Source organism: Passer montanus, unplaced genomic scaffold (assembly GCF_014805655.1).
Source record: "Passer montanus isolate IOZ18808 unplaced genomic scaffold, ASM1480565v1 scaffold193, whole genome shotgun sequence".
Taxonomy (NCBI): domain Eukaryota; kingdom Metazoa; phylum Chordata; class Aves; order Passeriformes; family Passeridae; genus Passer; species Passer montanus.
The window spans coordinates 354,701-379,859 of record NW_024366514.1 but is presented as its reverse complement, the minus strand read 5'-3'; the positions used below and the strand labels follow the sequence as shown (position 1 = coordinate 379,859).

Sequence of the window (25,159 nt, the reverse complement as noted above, 5' to 3'; positions counted from 1 at the left end):
TCTATAGTTTTTCTTTCAGTATATTCTACCTATACCAAAGTCAGGCCACCTGGACAGATGGAGTTTTGATCTGACCCAATAGGACCTTCTTTTGTATTTTGCACTTTTACATTTCATGTTCATCTTTTACAGAAGGTTATGGCATAGCCCACCTTGCCTTCATCATCCTCCAGCAAGATCCGTCCTGAGTCAGATTCCTTCACAACTGCCCCAATGGGGACATTAAATTCACTGTTAGGTTGAGTGTCCAGCCACACATGATCACCCTGGAGAGAAAAAAGCTACTGTCAAGTACAGTGACATACCTGATGCCATGTAGCTCACAGGCAAATACCTCTTGGTCTTCCTTTTTTAGTTATTTGATTTCTTTAGCAGTGTTCAACTGGGTTAAGTTCTTACTGCTTGCAGACAATACATTTGCAGATCTCTGAATTCTACTCCCAGCTCCACAGCTGATCTGGAACCTGACTTTGGACAAGTCATCAAACCCAGCTGTCTCAAAGGAGGAAATGAGGCAACACTTTTCCAAGGACAGCAATAATACAGTTTCAATACCTCTCAGAGGCTGGCTGGGGGCATAGTGAATGCTGATGAACTGGCTTGGCAGCCTCACATGAGCTATGATATTTTCTCAGAAAACATTCTTGAGAACATAGACTTTACCAGGAAAGAGAAAAACAAACAAACATATGTACATACTGGATGCCTGGAAATGTAGAGGCCTCCAATGCAAGAAATTTTAGATGTATTTTTTTCCTGCTATACTGGAAATGTGAGTGCTTATGTGATCTCTCTTAGGAAAAAAAGCCACCAACATTCTTTATCCAGCCCACTTCCTCTCTTCACATAGGTAGAGGCTTGTCAACATCTGGCACCTCTGCAGAACAAGCAAGAACCTGCTCTGCTGTGCCGGGAGGAAGGGGTGAGCCACAGCTGCCCTTTCCTAGGAATGAGCAACATCTTGGTGTTGCCTGTACCAGTGTCCTGGTTTTACTTCCCTACTCCAGGCCCTCGGGAACACCTTATCTTTCTCCAGTCCCTAATACAGATTCAAACAGAAAGATTAAATAAAAACTGAACAGAGCTGTAGATCAGTGGACTTTGTAGCTGTCTTGTCATATACAACTTTTGTTACACGCCACAGCACCGATTGTCATAGTTTCAATGTTTTTACTGAAAAAAAAATTCTTTTTCCTCTCAAAATATTTTGTGGCTTACATTTAAAACCAAATAACCAATGTAAAGCATCCATAAACATTGCACAAGATTATGAAGAATATTACAGACTCACAGCTCTTATTTGTGTTGAATAAAACTCCAAAGGTAACTTGTGTAGTTTCACTGCCACACCTTGTGACAGAGGTCACCTGCTCAACAAGAGGATGGCCTGGTAAGGCAAGACACCTCTGCTTCCCTAGTCTAGGCTGAAATTATTTTATACCTTGTTGGTATTGGGTTATTGCAACTTTCTTTTGATTGAACCATGATGGTTAGGTAATCTTCCTCGTCTTTGGGCCTCAGGCTAATCACTCAATCAGAAGAAAGAGTAGGACTTACCTTTCTGAAAACCACCATTATGTTTCAGATCACTGTATGCAACCTGCATGCCAAGAACATAATGTTAGGTCAGAAAAGGGCTTTGATGAGGACAGTGGGGTTTCCTTGCAAAAAAATAACATCAAAATATGTTAAAATAATTTTGTTAAAGCAAAACACATCATTAAGATACACCCAATATAGAAACAATGACACCATCTATACAAAGCAAAGAACCTGCAGCACTGGGATGGTGCTCTGAGTTCTGCCACATAACCTGGAGATGCTCTTAGTCCTAAAGATTTCACTGTGCACATTTTCATACCAAATAGTTTTCTCAGTCAAGTGCTAGGCACAATTATTGTCTGAACTTCAAGGTTGGCTCACTAATAAAAAAACTCCACAGTGCAATGTGATTTGATGCACAAAAGTTACCTTTAGCTGGCCCATTGACCCAGCAGCTCAGTGGCTATCCCAGAGACACAGGTTTAATTCATACTTTCCAAGGTGAGCTCCCTCAGACCCTTCAGCTTGAACCCACCACCAAACAGAAACGGAGGCCTAGAGTTCACCTTCCTTGGCTGGAAGGGGAGGGATTGCAATCAAGGCATGAATAGCAAAATAAGGGACTGGAGGGAACCACAATGAAATTAGGAACTCACTGTCAAGAACATAACAGCCAAAATGCCAGCGGCCAGAGATCTACACCAGCGCTTTAACTAAGGGATGATGCAGTTTAGGCTGTCCTAATCAAGAAACTAATGTCTTCAAAGCAACTTTGTGTCCCACAGAGATGGATTTTGGAGTGATTCCATGAGTAGGATGATTTGTCAGCTGGTATTTCATATTCTGTTATTCTTACAGCAAAGTCCTCGTGTTCTTATTCAGGACTCAGAGGCAGGACCTATGTACCAATATCAACACTGTGATCGCCTGTTGCTGTGAGTGGTGCAGGGAGGCACAGAAGCACAGTCCTTGGCAAACATAGGCTAAAGATGGGCCACAGTCAGGGATTCACAGCTGACAAGCACTTTTTCTCCTGCACCAGAAACCAGAATATGGCAAACGAGTAGAAATACTGTCCCCAGACAAGGAGGGAGTGGCACATACAAGAACAGTGACAGCCACACAGTGTCACATGAAAGGGACAGCTGTCTCCAGATCCGGTCTGACAGCAGCCAAGAGCAGACTTGTAGGGAGGAGATCCCATATAATCCCAGGATATGCAGTTCCAACATTTAAAATTCCTATTCCCTGAGAAACCCTAAGTGGCCACCCGCTGCACCTGGTTGCATGGCCAATTCCTGGCCAAGCCTGGCTCTCTCTTCTGTTTCTCTTGATAAAGTAATGCTGCACCATAAACCAAATCACACCCCACAGGATGGGAATTTACCTCTCCAGAAGAAATCTTCACTGCGTGGCTTTTGCAGTTCAGGTCCCTCTTTTTCATAAGCATTGGCGTAAGAAGGGAAAGGAAGGTGAAACTGGCCCTGGTGCCATTAAGTTACAGTTCTCCACTGCACAAAGGAGGAAATGACTGAAGCACGGTTATTTATTACAGGACTTTGCTCCCAGTTCAGTGTATATGTCACTTCCAGGTCAGGTGTTCCAGTGAGCATGAAGGCTAATTGTTGCTCGAGCGAACCTTAAACTTCAGTCTCTCCACTGGGCCTGTATCCTTTCAGATTTCTGGAAATCAGTCCCAGAAGAAAACCCTTCAGCATCTGGTCTTATCCTGCTGCAACATGACTGATTCCCTAGGACTGTCTCTAACCCTGTTATGTATGAAGAAAATCAGACCCTCAACCCTTCATCAAAACCTCCCTTTGGTTTTCCATAGCTCTTTTCTGCAAGAAAGTGCTCATCAGTCTGTGTTCTGTCTGGTCTGTGTTTCACAATACCTCAGACCAAAATTAACTCATCACATTTAACTGAAATTCATACACACACCCATATAATGGGACAAAATGTCCTGTTTTCACTAGCATTAATTTATCTCTCAACAAACACTCTGTCCCTGTGTTCCAGAATCTAGGTGCATGTTAACTCCCTATTTTTCCACTTCTCTCTTCCCAAAATAGGACAAGATGGCCAAGAGTTTTCTTCTTTCTGTTGACTCCATATGTACTCTCTGTGTCCTTCTTGCAAATCTGGTAACATTCCAGTATGGGAAAGAAACAGAAGTGTAGTACATTTGTAGAGAGGTGGATAAAGGCTTTCTCCAGCCAAAGCAAGAACTAAGGAATCAAGCACATTCCAACATGAGCCCAAACAGTGAAGACAAGATTTTTTCCAAGTACCTTAACCCAGCTGGGTCACCTTCCTCCAGGGCCCTGTGCTCAACACGGTGCACTAGTCTGTGTACCCAGTATTAAACTGTGTACCCACTATCAAACAATGTAAATGTGCAATAATTGTGAGCATGTGCTAGCTCACCTAATACCCTAATTCTTATTTTCTTGTTTCCTAGGTTCAGCGTCCAAATCAGAGGTAAGTACTCATGTATGTGTGCTAGCTCACCTAATACCCTAATTCTTATTTTCTTGTTTCCTAGGTTCAGTGTGGCTGCACTGTATAATGGGGCCCCTGCTGTAACTCCACGTCCAAATCAGAGGTAAGTATTCATGCATAACAATAAATAGTTTGGAGTAGCATGTATTTATCAGCATCACATATTTGTGTTTTAATGTCAGCCTCCTTACCTGAGTTTTTGTTTAAATCTTACAGCAGCAGATACAGATGCAGAAATAAAATGTAGGCCCTTCAGGGCTCAGAGACTTTCGGAGAGAAGCAGAAAACCACAGAGAGCTTTCTTCCAATTTTTAACTGTGCAAATCATTCCTACTCAAAGATTTTGCTGCAAAGTAGTTCTCTAGCAGACTTATTTTTGATACAGTTTGTGATTAACAAAATTCCAAGTACAGCTTTTTAAGAGTAAAGCTCAAATAGTGGCAAAGAAATCAAAGTATATACCTTTATACTACCAAGGCAGATACAAAGCTTTTTGTATAATTGGACAAAAAAATGCCAAGCATATTCCTTCAGAAAACAAAACATACCTGCTGAAATTCCAAATGGAGCCTGTTTGGGGACAAAGAATCTTATTCATTAATTAACTACATTGTTAACACTTTTGCCCAAGACACAATGCCTGTGCTACTTCAGAGAGAAGGATTTATGCCCTATAGTCACTGTACTAGATGGAACCATAGGAAAATCAAGGTCATCTGAAAGAAAACTCAACTCATTGTACAGCTAAAATATGCACTAGAAGGGAGATTTTGATTTCCACAGTTGACATACTCAAGAGGTAGAATACAAAAGGTGAGGCAGCAGGCACTTGATATACCAAGGGGAAGCAGCCAAGATGCTCTGTGCAGCACAGAAGCTAATGAGATGAGCAGGCTAAAGGTGCCTCCAGAGAAGGACCTGTGAGTGCTCAGGGGCAGCTCAGGTTTGGGCAGGCACTGAGCTGTGCAGATGGGGAAAGACAGGAGAGGAACTTGCCAGGAATGAGCAACACGATGTACTGCTGAACACAGTTTGGCGAGGGACTGTGCAGGGCACAGGAACATTTGTAGTGGTAATTAGGGGGAATCTGTAGCATGGTCTGTGCTGATTAATTGTTGTAAGCTTTCCTTTAAGCTAATTGCTGATGGTGAAGATTGTGACATTACATCTTAAATAATAAAGCTCAAAAAATTATTAAGTATGTAGCAAGACACTGGTACAGGCTGCCCAAAGAAGCTGTGGCTGCCCCATCCCTGGAAGTGTCCAAGGCCAGGTTGGACAGGGCTTGGAGCAACCTGGGATAGTGGAAGGTGCCCCTGTTATGGTGGAACTGGATAAGCTTTAAGGTCCCTTCCAATCCAAACCATTCTGGGATTCTATGATGAATGCTACACCAAGAAAAGCAACAAAATAAAATCGGTGAATTTAATCCTGCTGTTGTTCAAAGTAATAGGTCTGTCCGGATAGACATGTATTAACAAAACTGCCTCTTCCTGACACTTCCTAATTAAGTGATTGATGTCAGGATCAAAGGGTTTAATTTGAGCATGGCACTACCTTTCATATTTTCTCTCCAGCTAAATCAAAGTGGCCTTGTCACTTCTGTATCAGGTCCTGGATACCAAACATCATTTTATGTTAAACTAGTTATTTCTCTGAAGTTTCTGAAGCAAGGTGGATTGGTTGTAACAATTTGCAATTTAAACTGTTCCTTCAGCAGTCCTCTTGCCTACACTAACCTCCTTCCCTTCCTCTAAGCAGATTTGTAGCTCTAAGTCACTGATGTCTGTTAACTCTGAAAGGGGCAGTGCAGGAAACAAACTAAATAAGAAGTACATACCATTAAAGGATTTCCAAGTGCATCGCATGGTTTTCTTGAGCATTCTGTTCCTCGGGGAAAGGCTTATTTCATTCCAGCCTGTTGATGGAGTTGCACAGTGAGGCAGAGTGGCAGGGCTCTGGGATCTGTGTCATTACACACCTTCACACATGCCAAGTGGGCGCTGCTTACGCTGCGTGGTAGAAGACAGGTCATTCTCCCCCACTGTGCAATCCCATTACGGTCTGACTGTCACTCCATCCTTCCTTATGGAAAGCAGCCAGCATGATGTTACAAGAGTAGGTTACAGACTGATACTGCCAAGCTCATGAGGAGCAAAGGCATGTGCAGGTCGGTGTGCACACGCACGTTACCTGCAGAACCAGGGCTGGAATGGATGCCCAGTTATTCAGCATCCATGAGGTGAGGTTGTTTCAGACACAGTGCTCCCTCTGCTGTGTGATGCACGTGGCACGTCACAAGTAGGTTAGGAGGTTTCATTTCAGAAAGATTGGAATTCATAACAATTAGGAAGAAACCTCTGTGCCTCCTTCCACGCTCAGTAAATGCACAAAATCTCTAATCTTTTATCAGTGCTGCCTCAGTGCATCTGGAATTTGGGACAGTGGCTCACCATCACTGCAGAACATGACACATACCTATAAAGGACTAACTTCCAAGGCAGACTATCATCATACTCTGATCCTCTTGGAATTTTAGTATAGGATAGATTTCTGTGTTTTCTAGGCACCTTGGTACAATTTCCAGGTACCTTGGTACACATTATTCAACGAGGATTTTTTTTTTAAAGTTTCTATTTATGTTTTCCATTGTCCATTATTTTCTGTTACAGTACTCCCAAGTTATTTCCTTATTCCTTTATTTGTTGTGTTGTAAAGTTGTCATCCTGCCTTCTATTTAGTCAGTTGTGTAAAGTCATTCCATTTCTTTATGGAAGTCAGAGAAGTGCAATGACAGGAGCCTCCCATCACATACTGCCACATGTGCCTGCTCCTTCCAGAAAATATCTCAGTGAAACCACACAGCACAGAAATCTAAAAGAAGTAAAAATCATATGGGAACAGGAAAAAAGGGCACGATACCATTAAGAGTGTGGTCCGAGACTCACTTAAGGATCTTTGTGGCTATCTGGAAAAGACCAGAGCAGTAAAGCTGTAAACAGAGACATTATTTGTGTTTTATGAAAGCTGCTTTCAGGGGAAAAAAAAAAATCTGCATTTTTGCTAAGAATTTTGGATTGTATCTGAGAAACATCTGACTCCACTGCCAATTTCTCCTTCTAAGTGTTTCACTGCAGAAGATGTTAAGTAATGACTCAGTCCTGGGAGTTAGCTGTGTTTAGCCTGGTACACTGAACTCCCTGCATGAAACTGTGCTTGCTGCTGGACAGAAAGTGTTGGTCAATAATGGCTTAACCTCACTGCCATCCGCTCCGAGGTGCCTCTAGCACAGAAGAATTAGACTCATTTTGCCCTGAATACTCAACTTACTAAATTTTGATGGCTCTGAAAAAGGGTGCAGCATGCAGAATTAGAAAAAAAGTCGCTGTTCTTCAGAAATACACCAAATGACACGGGCAGCAGTTTTCTACCTGTCTCATATTGATCTGTATTTCCCTAGAAAATGAAGGTGGTTTTGTGACAGACTGAGGAGCAGGTCACCAGTACCCAGCATTTATTAGACTCATCATTTTGAAATGCTGCAGGAATGACAGCAGCCATCCCTAATAATCCTCAAATAGAGTATCACGTGCATACCAAATACTCGAGTAATGCTACTACTCAGAGGATAGGGGCTATTGAAACAGAACACAACAATCCCTGAAAAATACGAGCGTTGTTTTGCCCTGCCCACGTTTACTCCGGAACTCACCCTCCCCCGGGAGCTCAGGGTGAACTTTCAATCCTGAAAGGCTAAATCTGGAGGAGCCACCCACACATGAACTAGATTGAGCTGGAGCTTCAGCCAGGCCAGTCAGGCCTAAATTTGCTGAGAGAACCTGTCCTTCCTTTCCGTGGCCATGGTGGGTGCCCTTCCAGCAAACACGAACGCTGCCAACCCCCTCGCAGCACCAGAGCCCGCTCGTGTGCCTGAGCTCTGGGTCCGCCTCGCCGCCTTCCTGTGGAGATGCACGTTAATCTTGCTGACTTGGCTTGTAAAGAGCAGATAAATTGACCTATTATTTAAATGGCAAAATCTTTTCTGCTCTAAATGACCCTCCCACCCTCAGTCGCTGCGGAAGCATCGCACCAGATGGCCCTTTGTCTGGCACCAGGGAGATGTTGGAACTCTGGTGCGGCTCAGGGCTGTGGTTCCGAGCAGCCATTTACAGTGCCCGGGGTTGGTGTGATCTCCTGGAAATTTCCGCAGAGCTCACACAAGGCAACACCTTTGCCAGGATCACAGCGTGGTCACCCAGGGGCTACAAACAGCCTTTTATCCTCCAAGGCTCCTTCAGTTTCCCCAGCGCTTCAGCTGTGCGGCCGAAACCAGCCTGTATTCGAAGCGGGGGTGTTTGCACGGAAGCGAACCCGAGAGGCCGAAGCGTTCCGGCTTCGCTGTGGGCGGGGCTGGCTGGGAGCCAACGCCCCCTGGCGGCCGCTGCCCCGGCAGTCTCGCGAGACCCGGCGCGCCGTGCGCGCGGGGCGGGGTGCCGCTGGGCGGGGAGGCGCCATCTTGTTCCTGTGCGAGGCGGCGGGGCCGGGCCGGGCCGCGCTGAGGGAGCGCCCGGGGCAGCGCCCGCCGCCACCGCGGGGCCCGGCATGGACACCCACTACTACGGCGGGGAGCAGTCAGGTAGCGGCGCGGCGCGCAGGACCCTCCCGGGAGGGCGTCGGGCACGGCGGGGCCCGCGGGTTCGGGGGCACAGCGGCGGGGCCCTGGCCTGAGGGCAGCAGTGAGGGCGTTAATTGCTTCAGCCGTCCGGTGCCGGGGCACTGCAGCGGTCGCTGCCCACTTGCTAAAGGAGCTTTTGTGCAGTCCCGCCGGTGTCTGGGGTGGTTTGTTCGGACAGCCCCGTTTCCCTGCCCCGTTAGAGCGGGAGCCCGCCCGGTTCCCGTGCGGTTCCTTTAAACGCTGAGTTTTACTTTCTTTTTTAAATCTCGGAATAGATGATGGAGGAGCTACTCCAGTGCAAGACGAGCGAGACTCAGGATCTGATGTGGAAGATGAAGGAAACGAGCAACATTCTGGATCGGAGAATGGGAGTGTAGGGCACCATTCAGAGGTACTAAGGGAGTTTATCTAGATAAAGTTGACTCTTCTCTGAATTCTTTTTTGTTGTTGTTTAAAGTGGCATTCTCTCATAACCAAGACGTACGTGTTTATTCAGTTCCTCATAAGGGTTCCATGGAGCAAAACTTTTATTTCCATAAAAAAGCGTTGGATAGACTCGTGACAAGTACGTTGGCCAGGGTTTGCTTGGTTTTTTCCTTGTTATGAGAGCACACACTGTTCTGAACTTGAATAAGTTGTACTCGGTTAACCTCGGTTTCCAAAGATAAAATGTTGGGGTCATGAGGAATTTGTACCTGAAGTTCTGCAGTGTTGTGAAACCACACGCTTTGGAGGTGGTGATTTCCTTGAAACACAATAAATGCTCTCCCAGCTTCCATGTCAGCTGGGGACACTGACCCTTGAGTCTGCTTTGTGCTGGTTTTCACCTTGTCACTGACAAAGGAGCAGGTGTGCATGCGGAGCACGTTAAGGGTCCTAAGTGGGATTGGTTTTCCTCTGAAGTGGTTCTCACTTGGAGAAGTGTTCAGCATGGAAAGGCTTTGGTCCAGGGTTGTTTCTGGGCTGGAGCGGCTTCATTTGTGGATTGACTAGGCTGAGAAGAGATTCTGGTAAAAGAGAAGGCTCCCTTTAGACTTCTAGGACAGTTTGGGAAGTTGAGATTTAGTTTTTAAGATTTGTTTGTGACTTACAATAGAGCTACATCAGGTCTTGGTCAGAAGGGGTAATTTTGGCCTGTGAATTTAGGTCTTCTGTCAACAAAGTTACAGAGAACTTTTTGATACTTATAAAAATTGTAGTCAAAGCCATTTCATAGTGTTCTGTGTGTTCTGCTTTGTGTAAAGATCAGGATTTACTCTGATTGGGTTTTCAGTGTTACACGTTTTAGAAATTGCTTAAAATGCGACAAAGGCTGATGTGAGAGAAGGCTTGACCCCACTGTGGCATAACTTACAATCCTTATTTTTTTCCCCTTTCTTTTCCCCTGCCTTTATTGAATTCATATTTCGCTCAGAGTTAGAAAGTAGATGAAGATTGTATTTTTATAAAATGAAAGTTCTTCCCATGTGTTTGAACTTAATTGTAAAGCACATTTGGAATTTACTTTTTTTGATAGGTGTTGATATGTCCAAGGGAAGAAATAGATTTGGTGAGAGGCAGCATCTCCCATTGTGACAATGGCAATTTGAGTGTGGCAGGAAACACACTTCTCAGGCTGGGAAAAACAACTGTCTGTCTGGAGGAATTGAGTACTTCTGTTTTCTGAAGGAAAGTGTGATGCGTGTGTGAAGAATACAATAATATTAATCTTTTTCTTCTGTGTCACTGGTTTATGCTTGAATATTGCTTCTTTTCTATACTTCTCTGAGATTTTCATTATACTTCCTGGGGCAAGGTAGTTGACTGTTGTTTACATCTGCAGCATTTCTTCACATTTAGGTGAGCAGAAAGTACCAATTGTCCTTGTTAACTGCTCCTCTTCATGTGCTGTATTATTTTAAAGACTTTGTTCTGTGGTGGTGGTTGAATATTCCTCTATAGATAAAATACTTGATAAAGTCAATTGAGATAGAAGAGTCAAGCTAAGCCACCTTTTTGACCAATCCTAAATGAGAGTTGTCAAGCCTTAATGCTTTATTTGATTCAGCTCAAATCAAAATTCAATTATTTTGTTTTGCTATGAAGTCTTAATTTTTCTTTCCCTCTGTTGAGTTCACTTTGCATTCAAAAGGCAATAAGGTGAAGCAGCCATCTCTGAAAGGAGTAGCTTTCAGTCATTTGTCATATTATTTACTCCAAATAGTCTCTCATCCTCTTCTTCATCTTCAGGAGTGTGTGGGAGAAATGACACTCAAAGCTAATAAAACCTTTTTAGACAGCCTAATCAGTTAAGTCTGTTTAATTACTATTTTGTCTCTAATTTAGAACTCAGATGTAAAGAACTGAAGTTTTAAAATGTTAAACTTTTCTTTCAGGTTTTTAACTTTAAAGAAAAGGGGAATCCTGAGGAATTACTTATGTAGGTCTCAGGTATGTGGGTTTTTCTTTTCCACAATTCTTTTCTGGCTTTCCTTCCCCCGATCCCACTTTATCTATAAATGTTCTCCTTGATGTCCTTACTGATTCTGCTTTAGCCAATTAGAATTAGTTTTAGTACAGTAATGAATCTGAAATCATGTTTACAGTGTTTGTCCAAGTCAGGCTCTTACAGAAATCTGTAATAACTTCGTTTTTACACTTCCACCAAGTTGCTGCTGTTTCATGAATTAAGTTGTGACTATACTGTGACTGTTAACAAACACAAATATGTGACACTTAGGAAAAAAAGGAGGAACTTGCCAATCTGCCCATGATGGTTGTGTAGGTCTTAGTTTAACACTCATCTTTCATGAAATTGTAGTGGATGGGTTCCATTTTGTTGAAGTTACTAAATTATCAAAGAAGTAGCTCTTAAAAGTGGCTGCATGTTGATCCAATAAACTGCTTGGTAGCTGTAATTTTTATGTAGAAGTGTAACACTGTAAATTTGATTTTGATATATTCCTTATTTTATACTGTACTAAAGCCTCATGTTCTAGAACTCTTTCATTAAACAAAAATTAAGGACATCTCAAAATGTTTATAGATAAAGAGGAGGAAGAAAAGAAAGCAAAGGAATTAGAGAAAAATGCAGTAGCAATTACCTGAGACCTACTCTGTTTTGAGGATGTCTGATCTTTCAGTCAATCATTTGGAAAATGAAAACTAGAAAACTCAAAAATTACAAACTTCATTTTGTTGAAAACAGTTTTGTAGAGATGAAAAATAAAAAAGGGAAAGTGAAGACTATCAAGCATACCCAGCAGCATTTTGTCACTTTTTATATCAATTTTATTCCAAAAGATGCAGATTCATTAATTGTGCACAGCAGCCTCTTGGCTGCGGGGTGTGGGCAGGCCCTGCCCCGTGCAGGGTCTTGGCTCTGCTGCAGAAGGTGCTTTGTGGTGCTGCCTGGGGCAGCGCTGCTCTCACTGACACAGCGCTGCCAGGCTCAGGGAGGTGCTGCCCGTGTGCCCGAGTGCCGCTTCTCCAGCGAGTGCTGCTTCTCCAGTGGCCACACTGCAGCAGTTGAGCTGCTGTGACCACTGGGTCAGTCTGACTGCTGTGTCTGCTCTCCCTCACCCAACATCCTCGTTCTCAGGGGTGATTGTCGGTTTGCAGTGACAGATTAAAGATCTGAGATCTTGCAATAATCTTCAGTAATAATGCTCTGTAATTACAGTGTCTTCTCACCAAGGTTTTGCATAAGAAGTTCTTTGTAATTTAGTGATTCATTCTGAACAGGTGCATATGTAACCTGCAGCCACACTTCTGACCTTAGAAATATGAAGAGTCATTACTGATTCTTATTGGATCTTAATTTTGTTTATTTATTCACCAAAGAATTCCTGAACTGGAAGCTGGGAATGTGATGGTCCTAATATCTTAAAGAGGACTATTTTTATTAATTTCCTTGTGTTTGTTTAGCAAAATCCTTTATTACTGCTGACATAATTACCAGTACTATTCAGCATTCACCACCTGACATTGAGAGAATACAGACAAACCCACACAAAATAAAATGGTAGAAAAACAAGAATTAAATAATGTTTGTTACTGTAGATACCAGTTTGATTTCAGTGTTTCTCAATTACTTTACCTGTAACTGCTGTGGAATCTGCTTTCTGTTCTGTTTGCAGCTGCAGTTTTCTTTAGTCTAAAGTAAGACAGTCAGGGAAGATCTGTCACATACACCTGTGATTGGTTTATGTGGGACAAACTAGGCAGGAGAAGGGCAATCAAAGTGATTTTTTTTGGTAAGAGAATAAAATATTTACTAGCTGAGAGCAGTTGAGTACATCCTCAATTCTGCCACTTCCTAACACTAATATATTCTTTAAAATTCCAGGTTCAGGTTTTAACGGAAACATGTTTCCTTTCTGTAAGGAGAAATGAGAATTGCTGGATACGAAAGATTCAAAAGATACATCACTGTAGAGACAGGAACGAGCAGCAGAGAGAAAACAACTTAGATTGTCACAGCAGCTGTTTGTAGTTAGCATTAAATAACATGGAAATAGTGAAGTAGTATTTGAAGTGCATGTTTTAACATTTCATGGTCCTGGGGTTTTTTTCATTGTTAAGTAACTTTGTTAGTCATTCTGCAATAATTTAGAAGATCTTTATCAAGTGCTAGCCAAAGGAATAAGTATGTAAGGTCCAAAGTCTTCAAAAGCAATGCTCTTTGCCACCTAGAATAATCATGGAGGTAGTAGTTCCTAAAAGCAATTGAAGTAAATTTTATTTGAAATTCTTCCTGCATCATGCATTTTAAAGAGGAATAGTATTCTCTGTTGTAGGTGTAGGATAGCTACACCTACTTTTTTTAATGGCTCTGAATGTGGGAGTAGAACAACTACAGAAAATAAAAATAGCTAGAAAGTCTGTTTCCAAGGAAATTAAATTGCAGGAAATAGGTCTTAAAGCATTTCCTGTCACAATGAATACTCTATTTGCAGGTAGAAAAAGTCTATAGCTGAGACAAAATGACTGAGGCTTTGAATTGAGTGTGTGAAAGAGAAGTTCCTTGTACAATGTTGTTGTTTTCAGCTGAAAACAGGATTATGGTGACAGTAGCTGTGAGAGCTGAATTAATGGCATGAGTTTTCAAGTCTAATTTCATATTCTCAGGTAAATGCAATTGAGATTTTTTTTCAATAGATTTTAGATGTTGGAAAGATAAAAGATGATGCTGTAAGTAATTGCACTAAGTAAGGTGGTTTGTGAGATGTTCTCTTAAAAATAGAGCATTTGCCTCAGCATTTTTTGGTGTGTAGAAAAGTCAAAGGATTGTTTCAGTTCTGAAGTTGCCCGATGGGTGTGTGTGCATGGGTTATCTTGGGTGTCTGGATAAGCATGGAAGCTCTCAGCACAGGGGAGAGAGTTGTTGAATCTGAAACACAAAGCTGGTTAACAGTATTACTCTGAAAGGTCTGACTAAAACTTTGTTCTTGTTTTTTGCTGGACTTTTGGTCTTGAGTTGTTCTTGAATAGGTTTCCCTGACAAAGAAGGAACAGGCGCTAGCTTCATTGGAAGCATACTGCATGTGCTGTTTCAGTGAGATGTATTTCACACAGGAAACATCTGTTTGAGATCTTCAGGAAAATAAAATTACAAATGCAAGATACTCTTTCTTGCTTTGTTACTGGGAATTTGAAGTAAACCACTTTGAAGTCCTGACCTATTAAAAGTACTAAGCCTTTACCCTTGAGCAACTGGACGGTTCTTAGGCATGCTTATTTAAGTGTTCTATGAATTCTCTTACTGTTTTCCAAGTACCATGGAGCTGCAGGATGGACATACTTCCATTGATAATAGTGTTGTTGATGTGAAGTATTTGATAGTCTTCTGATGCAAATTGTCTAATTATTTCCATAGACATTATTTCAGTTTGCAGCACCTTGGGTAATCAAATTGGAGGAAGGACAAGCAAAAATTCAGAACATTTTTTCTTTACTTTTTAAGATGTTTTTGCTTAGTTGTCTGAGATTATTCTTCTGTTTCAGAATGAACACAGTGATGGAGAAGATGATGGGCAAGTGGGAGAGCCTCATATGACAGACTCTGAAAATGAAGATAACCCAAGGCAAAAAGAAAGTGACTCAGATAATGAGGAGCCCCCAAATCACAATGTGAGTGATTCAGAAAATGAAGCAACTCATGGAGAGAAAGACAGTGACTCTGATACTGAGGACCGTCCAAACCGGCATTTAAGTGACTCTGAAAATGAAGAGGCCTTAAATCATCGAGCGAGTGACTCTGACAATGGAGAACCTCCAAGGGATCACAGCAGTGATTTTGAAAATGAGGAATCACACAAGCAGCCAGCCAGTGACTCCGAGAGCGAGGAGCTCCAGAAGCAGCCGGCCAGCGACTCCGAGAGTGAAGAGCTCCAGAAGCAGCCAGCCAGTGACTCCGAGAGTGAAGAGCCTCAGAAGCAGCCAGCCAGCGACTCCGAGAGCGAGGATGTGTCCAGACACAAGCAGATAGAGTCTGAAGATAGCGATGGGGAGGACAGGAAGGAAAAGGTGCAGAATGACTCTCATCATTCAGATAATGAACATGTAAGGAAAGGATTTCAGGGCTCTGACAGTGAAGACGAAGCTCCTAAGAGACGTAAAATATCAGACAGTGATGAAGATGAAAAAGAGGAAGAAAAGACAGTGAAGAGGAAAACAGCCATCCTTTCTGATAGTGAGGATGACAGTGAGAAAACACGTAAGAAACTATACTGTGAAAACGTGCTGTGACAGGCAGTGGTGTGGAAGTGAAATCATTGCTTTTGTGTGAATAAAGCATCTTAAGTGAGAAGCCATAAATCGGATTTAGTTGTGGAGCAGAACTGCATTTGTGGAAGCTCTTGTTCTGACTGCTTTGCTGTGTGAATGTGTATCTAATGCTTCTGAGTAATAAGTAGGTCTAACAGAAGACTGTAAGGATCTAAGTGGCACCTGTTGACATGGTAGTTTGTTATTTATTTACTTCATTGCTGCTTCTCTAGTAATTTTTTCCTGTGCGTTTTTTTCATATACTGGAGGTGAGAGATTTGAAATTACAATTTTTTTATGGATGGATGTGGTGTATGGAAGCTCCAGTTGCTGATTTAATAAAATGCTTCAGAATGAGTATGCTTTTTAGGAAACGGCAATGGTCTGGTGTTGGAAGACTAGTCAGAGAATAATTTGAGAGTAAGAGTTGTCCCCTCTCTTACTCTGGGACATGTAGTAATGCTTCTTTCTGCTGGCAGCTGCAAAGAAGGTACGAATCCTTTCCGATGCTGAAGAATCGGATAGTGACGCTGCTTCAGAGAAATCGGACAAAAGGAAGAAAAATGTTGTCTCCGATAGTGAGGAGGAGGAAGAAGAAGGAAAAGAGAATGCTGAGAAGAAAAAAGGGAAAGATCTGTTTGGCAGTGACAGTGAATCTGGAAATGAACAAGAGTAAGTGGGAAAAAGTATGAATTCTGTTGGGGTTTTAGACAGGGGGAGTGATGGTGAATGGAAAATGGATAAATCCCAACCAGAGAATAGCTGTTCACCTTCACTGGTGGCATGAAAGGTCAATAGAAGGAGATAACAAAAGAGACATCTTCATACTGTCATTAGAGATTTTGCAGAAAAGGCACATCTCGTTGTAGTCCAGGTAGATAATGTTGCTGTTACCTTCACAGGAACCTGATTGCAGATATATTTGGAGAATCTGGTGATGAGGAAGAGGAGGAATTTACGGTAAGTGTTACTGTGGATGTCTCCTGTTGACTTGCTAGATCTGGAGAGAACATATATTCTGCATCAGGTCAGTTTTGTATCTGCCACACCCACTGGGGTACTCTTTGGGTTAAATAACATTTACAGCTCATCTTTTGGAAGAATTGTTGATGTGACAGTAGTCACAGGGGGAATTAAAAATACTCTGTTCATCTTTTTAGATCCTCTGAAGATTTACCTGAAGCTTTTTTAGTGTCAGGTACCTGCTGAGTACCTGACACTGTGCTCAGTCCTGATCCATACACTGATTTGCACTATCTGTACTCATCAGGGTTTTAACCAGGAGGATTTGGAGGAAGAGAAAGGTGATGGAGACATGAAGGAGACAGCAGATGAATCAGACTCTGATGATAACATCAAAAGAGGAAAACAGTAAGTCATTGTGTTACATATTCCTTTCTTAATGGCAGATCTTTGTGAAAGGGCATTGTGCACCCTGGATATCACAGTGTGCAGATGTTGGGTATTACAGCAAGGCCTGGGAGCCACTGGAGCCCTTTGCTAGTTTTGCATACTGAGGATAATTAATTATCTCACAGGGAACTTGAGACACAATGTTTGTACCCTAGAGAAACAGAATTATTTCCTGCCAGAGAGCATCTGGTAACACTGTGGTTGTGTTCCAGCATGGACTTCATGTCAGATTTTGACATGATGCTGCAGAGGAAGAAGAGCATGAGCGGCAAGCGCAGGCGGAACCGCGATGGGGGAACTTTCATCAGTGATGCAGATGATGTGGTCAGTGCCATGATTGTGAAGATGAACGAAGCTGCTGAGGTAAGTTTTCCAGACTCCAAACACACCTTGAAATTCAGTTCCCTTCTATGGGAAAATTGTGTGTTTAATAAGATACAAAAATCTGGCTTGTATTCAGCAGGAGTAATCTGTACTCTATGGAAAGCTTCTAATTTATGTATAACCATTTAAGTGTTATTTTGCTATTCTAAATGAAAATATTCTGTTGAAATTTTCATATAATACTAATTTTTAAAATTAAAATTGGGTGAATTGCTAAACTTCCATCACCTGATATCAGCTTCTATAAAAAGTGCTATATAGGTGCTCTATAAACTACCTAATAGTATGTTAAATACTGAGAAAGGGACTGTGCTTTAATTTCATTATGGTGTTACTGGCATGTGTCATACTTTGGTATTTGTTTCTGAGAAGAGTCCTTTTCCAAACTGTTTGAATGACAGTGCCGTTGTAATGATATCAGAGTGACAGATTCATGGGACCTTCTGTCATGGCAGCCTGCCTTTTTCTAGGAGAAATGTTTAATATGTTACTGTGGAAGATTTTTTGGGATCTTGCCTTTTGTCAGGTGTCTTCTGTTTTGTTGGAGTAGCAACCAAATTAATAAACAGCACAGCAAAACACATTAAAAGCAATTGAGGGATGGAGCAATTGAGTCAGTTCTACATGACTTTAGAAACTGGAGGAAATCTACAAATAGCAACAACAAAAACATCATCCTGAGAACAAGATTAGGATAATGAGTTCAGAAAGATGGGGAAAGTGAGAAAGCAACCTGGAAGGCAACTGAAACTACTTGGGCATGAGAGGAAAGCTTTTCTCAGACAAGATGACAGCCAGATGTTTCAAATGGGGCGTCAAAGTTTGAAGTACAGGGGCAAGAAGAGGGAAGAGATGCATTAGAACAATCTTCTCCCTTGCAGTAAAACAAAGATTGCACAGAAAGAGCCTTCAGTGGATTAGGACAAACAGAAAGGAATTACCAGAGCTGGACAGAAATCTGTTGATTGCATCGGGTGTTTTTGGTATGGGTGACAAGTTTTGAATAGATAAAGACAGTCGCGCCTTGGATGGAAGTAATTTTGCAATGACAGAGGAGAAAATGTTCTCCTTTCCCATTGTTCTGCTTACCTATTTTTCTGTTTTTCAGGTGAGGCTTTACTAACAAAGTGTTATCTGTGCACAGTATAGAGGACCTATAGTTATTGTAGTCAAAGTCAGGAAGTGGAAAAAAAAAAAGTAAATTTAGGAGCACTCTCCTAATGTGATACTTTATTGGGAAATAGTAACTTAAGCAATGACCTTTTTTTCAGAGAAATTGTTGCATAATTTTTGGTGAGCTGTGGAGCAGGGGACAAAATTAGTGTAATCCCTCCAAAGTTGCACTTCTAGTTTAATGGACTAGTCTCTTTCTTGTAAGTCTTGCACAGAATGGGAGTTGCTGATTTCTTTCTTTGATTAACTTATGCTGATTCTTCTACTCTCTACAGGAGGATCGCCAGCTGAATACACAAAAGAAACCAGCACTAAAGAAATTAACTTTGCTACCAACTGTAGTTATGCATCTTAAAAAGTGAGTTGTCATTCTTTCAGTTAACTGTAACTTTGGCCAATAGTCAGAATTCGTAAGATTTCATGGAGTTGCACTACAGCTAGAATGAATATGCAGTAAAACACTTTATTCCAAGTAAATGCTGAAGCTAGATGACCTCAAAAACATAAAATTATACATAATTTCCCCTCTTAATTTAACATGAAACAAATTCAAATACACTATTTTCCTGAAGGGACATCACATCTTAAGATGTTGCTGTATTACATGACTTTTGAGCTTCTCTTTAAACCTTTTAGGCAGGATCTCAAAGAAACTTTCATCGATAGTGGTGTTATGTCTGCCATCAAAGAGTGGCTTTCTCCTCTTCCAGACCGAAGTCTGCCAGCACTAAAGATAAGAGAGGAGCTTCTGAAGATCCTGCAAGAGGTTTGGACCTGACTTTTCACACATTTGATTTCATCACATTCTCCACAGTTTTACAGTCATGTGCTTTAGGGAAATGTGAGGTGATAAATGAACTGCAGCTCTGCCAATGGGCTGTGCAGTGAAACACACAAGGAAGCAGCCTGCACAGAAGGTGTGCTTGTGTAAAAGAATTTAGGTTATTTGGCCCTGCCTGCCTGTTCCAGGTTTATATCCCAATTTAAGTGAAGAGTTACTTGCTGTGCTAGGGAAATGTGAGGTGATAAATGAACTGCAGCTCTACCTTGTGCAGTGAAACACACAAGGAAGCAGCCTGCACAGAAGGTGTGCTTGTGTAAAAGAATTTAGGTTATTTGGCCCTGCCTGCCTGTTTCAGGTTTATATCCCAGCTTAAGTGAAGAGTTACTTGCTGTGTATCCCTGAATTTTCTTTCCTTGTGGTCCCTTCTCTTTTCTGTTCTGTTTAAGTGTGCAGTGCACGGGAAGGTCCCTCACACAGTGTAGGCTTTCAGTGTCTGTGGCTAACCTGATTGCTTGAGTGTCTTTGCCATGTAAGTCTTTATTTATAGAAAGAATGATTTGAAAGCAGTAGCATAGTTTTGGGGTAATATAAACTAGAGAGCATTTGGAGGAAAAAGTTCTAGAAAGCTATCTAATTTTGTGTATAAATTAAGAATGTTATGGCAGATTTCTACATTTAGGTGTTTGATACTTTAAACAATTCCCAGTGGGACAATAAAAACATTAAATTTTCCAAGCTGATTTAAGTGAAAGGTCTTCCTGCAAAGTTCAGCGACACCATTCATGTTTGGACATAAGTCAGAAAACAGCAATAACTTTTCCTTTTCTCTGCAGCTGCCCAGTGTGAGCCAAGAGACCCTGAAGCACAGCGGCATTGGACGGGCTGTGATGTACCTGTACAAACACCCCAAGGAGTCAAGACCAAACAAGGACATGGCTGGCAAGCTGATCAGTACGTAAACCTGCCTGTGCCTTGTCTCAGATTCCACTGGTGATGAATGGAACTTCGGTATTGGTTTCTGATGCACTGCTGTTGTCTGTAGAATAGATTCTGCACTGTAGGAACCTCACTGATGTGTTCCATAACTTTGTAGAACTCTTAACAAACGCTGTTACATGAGCTTCTGAATGCACCTGTTTCATTGTCTTAAACCAGAGGGTTGCATTTGTTTTGCTGTGGTTCTCTCTTGGCTCATTGTCCAGATCTTTTGAATATGCTGCAAAGGCAGGAAGGTGCTGCCAGAGGACTGTTTATTCCATGGATTTCTGAGAGAACTTAGCTGGCTGAATGTTTACTACTCAACTGTACTCCATGTGGAGTACATTCCATTCAGAGCATTCCATTCAGAATGGCTGTAGACTGATGATAAACTTAGGTTCTTTAGGACATTTTCTGCATATTTCTAAAATAGCATTCCTGGGTTGTGCAGGAAGTCCTGACACTGAGTATTCTGGGAGTTTGGAGATCTTCTAGAAGAGCGGGCAACAAAGAGACTTTGGAGATGAAAGCTCTTGCTTTGTGTTCACAAGGCTGGTTTTCCATTAAACACTAAGGGCTCAAAAATCATTTGGTTGAAAGGAAGCATGAATACTTGCCACAGACTTTAAAAGCTGTGCTTGATCACCAGAGTGGTTTGAGAGAAACAAAGGTCTGGTCTTTATTAACTCACCATTTTTTTAATAGATGAATGGTCTCGACCCATCTTCGGCCTTACCTCAAACTACAAAGGCATGACCAGAGAAGAGAGGGAACAGAGAGATTTGGAACAGATGCCTCATCGAAGGAAAATGAGCAGGTAGGAGTAGCAGGCAGAAACATGAAATCCTTCTAAGACTCCATCAAGAGAAACCAAGTGGTGTGTAAATATTAAAGGAATAAAAGGGTAAAAGGGCAGTTAGTTATGGTCTCTCTTTTAACATACTTTATTGTCTTCTAAATTTTTTTTCTCTGTATAAATGCCTACAAATATTTATTTTTCTTGCAGCTCTGGTGGTCAGACTCCCCGTAGGGACCTGGAGAAAGTATTAACAGGAGAAGAAAAGTAGGTTGGATTTTTTTTTTCTTAAGTAAAGTATTGTGGTGGTGCTATCACTATGGAATTTCTGTAGAGGTTTTAGAGGCAGTGTGTACATCGTGTTTCAGAGGAGAGCACACTGGTGCCTTTCTGGATAAGATTTGTCCATAACAGTCACATCCTTTTTTTCCGTAGGGCTCTCAGGCCCGGGGACCCTGGGTTCTGTGCCCGTGCGAGGGTCCCAATGCCCTCCAACAAAGACTACGTCGTCAGGCCCAAGTGGAACGTGGAGATGGAGTCCTCCAGGGTAAGCACTGGCAGTGTCCTGGTGACTGTTCCTAAGCCTGGGATTCTGCCACCATTTTGCCATGGTTACTGTACAGGAGGGTAGTTGCTTTAAGGGCCTCTTGTAGTGACTGTGGACAGTAAATTCTCTGGTAAGTAGGCTGCTCTAAGCTGATCACATGTTTAACAGGAAAACATCTCTGACCACAAAGTGATTATTGAGTTAACTTTTCTAGAATTTCTCTCTCAGGTGAGAATCTGATTACAGGCCTCTTGCTTTAAAGCATTTTGAGCTAAAGCTGCAGTTCAGTACCTGTGTCACTGCACTGATGTTTTCATACCTCTCCCAGCTTTTGTATCATGTTCTAATAATATTCCAGCTTGGGACACCTTTGAGTTTTAGTAAACATGAACAGCTTCAGTGGAGGCCTTTGTGTTGCTTTGTCTTCATCCATCTACTCGTACAGTTTCATTTAAAAGGGGTATATGTGGTAGAATATGTGTAAGTGGGAGAAGTAACAATTGCTGTGCTGTCTGCTGTTCTTTCTCCTTCTGTCCATTAATTGAGATGTTGTTTCTAGCCCGGGACTATTAAGAGAGGTATTAGTCGCTTGGAAAAGCACAAGAGACGGTTTGCTGAACAGAAACGACTCAGCAAAGTGCATCGGGCCATCAAGTTCAGCATTGAAGGCAACAGGATGCCCCTGTAGCCATACCACTGCCTTCCCAAGTTGGAGAGGTATCCCTCGAGGGAGGTGTGAACAGTGCATGTGCTCCAGCTGTTGGCAGTTTGCACATGCAGGACAGGAGTGTGTACACCCTAACTTTAACCTGGAAAACTCTCCTTGAATTCTCTCGTGTCTGTACTGTGACCTACAAGGGAACTTGTACAGGAGAAAACAGGCTCTAGCACATAACCTCTGCCATGGCTCCTGCCTGCTCAGCTTCAGGGTACCCATATGACAGAGTTCAGTGAAAACACCTGTGCTCAAAACCAGCTTTGCACCACCTGTGGTTTTGAACCTGTTCTGACACAATTAGGTTTCTAGATTCACCTGAAGCGACACATGGGAATTGTTAGCCCTTGGTACAGGAGCTCGTGTCACTGCATGCCGGCGTCTGTGGCTGACCTGACTGGGGCACAGTGAGGTGTTTTTCACACCTGCTCGTTCAAGGAAGTAGAATGATGTGAGACAGCAGGGGTGGTTGATGGGAGCTACAGAGTAGAAGATTCCTCTGCTGTGAGTGTGGTTTGGGAGAACATGCGTCAATGGGAATTGTTTTGACAATTCCTGGTCTGCATACCAGTGCTGTGAGCAGGGCTGCTACAAGCTAACAGTGACAGGAAGAGGTGAGCACAAGCCATAGATAACTGTTGAGTTCATATTAAGCTTCATATTTATTTGTTTTTAAAAAAATATTTTCTTAAACATCACTGTGAAATTTTAGGTATAATTTCAATGAATAGTGAACATTTTATGAATAAACCTTATTTAAAATCAGCATGTCAGGAGCACCTTCCTTAGCCATGGGAACAAGTTTCTAATGGATGTGTTTTTCAGATACTAAAAGCGGCATGTTTTGGATATCCGGTTTCTCCCAAACTTAAAAGTGTCATGTTTCCATCACTTACTGTTTCTGTTGTCTAGTTAAGGAAAATTGCCTTCTGGGAAGCATTGGCTATGGCTTGAAGGTCCTTGCTGTTTGTCTTCAGTGGCATTTCAGCACACCATCACTGAACTAATCTGTGCAGAATAACTGTCACGCCACCTGGTTTTCATTTGCAGTTCAAATACAGAGATGAAATGCAATGCTTGTATGGTCAGCTTAGCCATTTCTTTTTGCTAGCCCCTACACTGCATTTGTTCAGTAATCTCTTGCTTTCTCAATACTAATCTCTGACCTTTAAAATAAATGGCAGCCTGAATTTAATGTGTCAGCCTTAGTCACAGTGTATCAGTGTCTAGCTCTCCTGCAGGAAGTCCAGAGTGGTGACACTGGTGCACTGTGGTTCTGACATAGCTCCAGCCCATAGATACAAAATTTCCAAATGGTATCCAGCTACACAGTGGCCGACCCTGCACTGTGATGGCTTTGAGTGCCACTGCCTCCACCTGGGCCCTGCAGCTACTGGAGGAAGCATTTTCCCTTCTGGGAAGAGAACAGGCAGATCAGCTGGGCCCAGTGGCTGCCCAGCTCCTTGCCCAGGCGCAGCCTCGCATGTGCCGCTTGCCTTGGACCTCTGGGGCCTCTGCTTTTTTTCAGTGGTAATTATTAGTTTTATTTTTTAAGTTCCAGGGGACCTCTAAGAAAGGGGTGAGTCGACTGGACAAACAGATGCGGAAATTCACAGATATCAGGAAAAAAAGCAGATCGGCCCATGCAGTGAAAATCAGCATTGAGGGCAATAAGATGCCATTGTGACCCTTCACAGAATGCCCCATGAGCTCTGCTGTAAGACAATACACCCACAGACTCTCTGGAGACCTTTACATTTTTTAACTTGTTTGGGGTGGGTTTGGTTTTTTAGTTTGTTTTTTAAGTGAATCCTTAAAAAAGGTTCTGGTAGAAGATGTTGTCTGAGGACTGTGAATATGGGGACTCCTTTCTCCTGACTGTATTTAAACTGGCCCTGTTGTGTCCTTTGTACAGATCATGTATTTGTTGTATTGCAACACTTTAAAAAATAAAACATCTTCTGGGTTTTTTTTGGGAGGGGACTGCCTTTTCATTGCTCATATAAAGGTATACACAGACCATCCTGCTGGGATGTGGGGAAAAAAACTGAGGGGTTAATTTTTTGTTCAACTTTGTCTGTTTTGTTTTTATTCATTGCTTTATTAATCAGTTGTTATGTCTTTGGAGATCTGCATCTGTTGCTTTTGATTTGGAAGTATTGATCATGTTCCATGCAAAGGATTTTCTTTTCATGAAGACTAATGTAAAGTTTGGGAGAAAGCGAGCAGATGGACCACAGAAAATTCCAGCAGCTTCCAGCTGTATTGTCACTATGGCTTACCAGTGACTTTGCAAAAGTCTGTTTTACCAGTGGGAAGGAGAACATTCTTATGTTAGCAGGCATAATGCTGTTTCTTTGTTCCTGCTGCTACAGACTGACAATAGAATAACATCTGGTATTCTGTGGCTTCTTTGCCTCTACCTCTGAAAATGGCTGTGTCTGCTGAACTTGCCTCCAGTAAGAGGACTCTTCTTGCACAGGTAATTGGCAGTTAGCATTTCTTCATTAAGAAAAATCACCTTTGTGCTGGAGGAGCAGAGCCTCTGTAATGAGTATGTAATTCTGGGGATCCTGGGGTTGGCTGAGTTACTGCTGACACCAGTCATGGAGAGATTGCAGGTTTGTGTAGGAGTCACATGTTGAATTTGCCACAGTGAGTGGAGGGAATGACAGTAACAGAGCTGTGTGCTGGGACACCAGCTTGAAGCAAGAACACCTGTGCTGAAGGAGACCTGTGCTGGCTGGGGCACTAAAGAGCTCTGCTCCTCCTTTCTCCAGGTATGTATATAATGCAGTAACCACCTCAGGTGTGTCTTTTTAGCATGCTGAGCCCTTCAGGGGCTTAGGGTTTGAGGATTTTTATTAGTTTTAATTAATTTGAAAGCCAGGACATTCTTT

General features: G+C 42.2%; 2 protein-coding genes across 5 annotated transcripts in view; one reads left to right on the top strand and one right to left on the bottom strand.

The window, feature by feature from the left end:
• MYO7B (myosin VIIB) overlaps nucleotides 1–3,633 on the bottom strand; it is a 52,385-nt gene extending 48,752 nt beyond the window's left edge. Inside the window, exons 1-3 of the mRNA XM_039706525.1 lie at nucleotides 2,930–3,633; nucleotides 1,558–1,600; nucleotides 153–266 (exon numbers count right to left, since the gene is read on the bottom strand). Of these exons, the coding sequence (XP_039562459.1) occupies nucleotides 153–266; nucleotides 1,558–1,575 (132 nt within the window). The 5' untranslated portion in view covers nucleotides 1,576–1,600; nucleotides 2,930–3,633. The remainder of the gene's footprint in view (nucleotides 1–152; nucleotides 267–1,557; nucleotides 1,601–2,929) is intronic.
• A 4,889-nt stretch (nucleotides 3,634–8,522) lies between these two features.
• Nucleotides 8,523–24,237, top strand: IWS1 (interacts with SUPT6H, CTD assembly factor 1). 4 transcript variants are annotated; one of them, XM_039706515.1, is made up of 15 exons: nucleotides 8,523–8,683; nucleotides 8,998–9,113; nucleotides 14,708–15,419; nucleotides 15,949–16,141; nucleotides 16,372–16,429; nucleotides 16,740–16,840; nucleotides 17,095–17,245; nucleotides 18,715–18,797; nucleotides 19,076–19,205; nucleotides 20,057–20,174; nucleotides 20,907–21,018; nucleotides 21,208–21,264; nucleotides 21,433–21,544; nucleotides 22,104–22,261; nucleotides 23,815–24,237. In XM_039706515.1, the coding sequence occupies exons 1-14, from the start codon at nucleotides 8,650–8,652 to the stop codon at nucleotides 22,230–22,232; spliced, it is 2,106 nt and encodes a 701-aa protein (XP_039562449.1). In that variant the 5' UTR covers nucleotides 8,523–8,649; the 3' UTR covers nucleotides 22,233–22,261; nucleotides 23,815–24,237. The 4 variants fall into 4 exon arrangements, with proteins under 4 accessions (XP_039562449.1, XP_039562450.1, XP_039562448.1 ...); XM_039706516.1 differs by having other exon boundaries at nucleotides 22,104–22,277; nucleotides 23,815–23,943; XM_039706514.1 differs by lacking the exon at nucleotides 22,104–22,261.
• Nucleotides 24,238–25,159: the final 922 nt, after the last annotated feature.

Excerpts from the sequence above, each read along its gene's own strand:
- IWS1 (XM_039706514.1), top strand. The coding sequence starts at position 8,650 with ATGGACACCCACTACTACGGCGGGGAGCAGTCAG. Across the intron at positions 8,684-8,997 it reads CTACGGCGGGGAGCAGTCAG|ATGATGGAGGAGCTACTCCA; the intron begins GTAGCGGCGCGG and ends ATCTCGGAATAG. Across the intron at positions 21,265-21,432 it reads GTATTAACAGGAGAAGAAAA|GGCTCTCAGGCCCGGGGACC; the intron begins GTAGGTTGGATT and ends TTTTTTCCGTAG.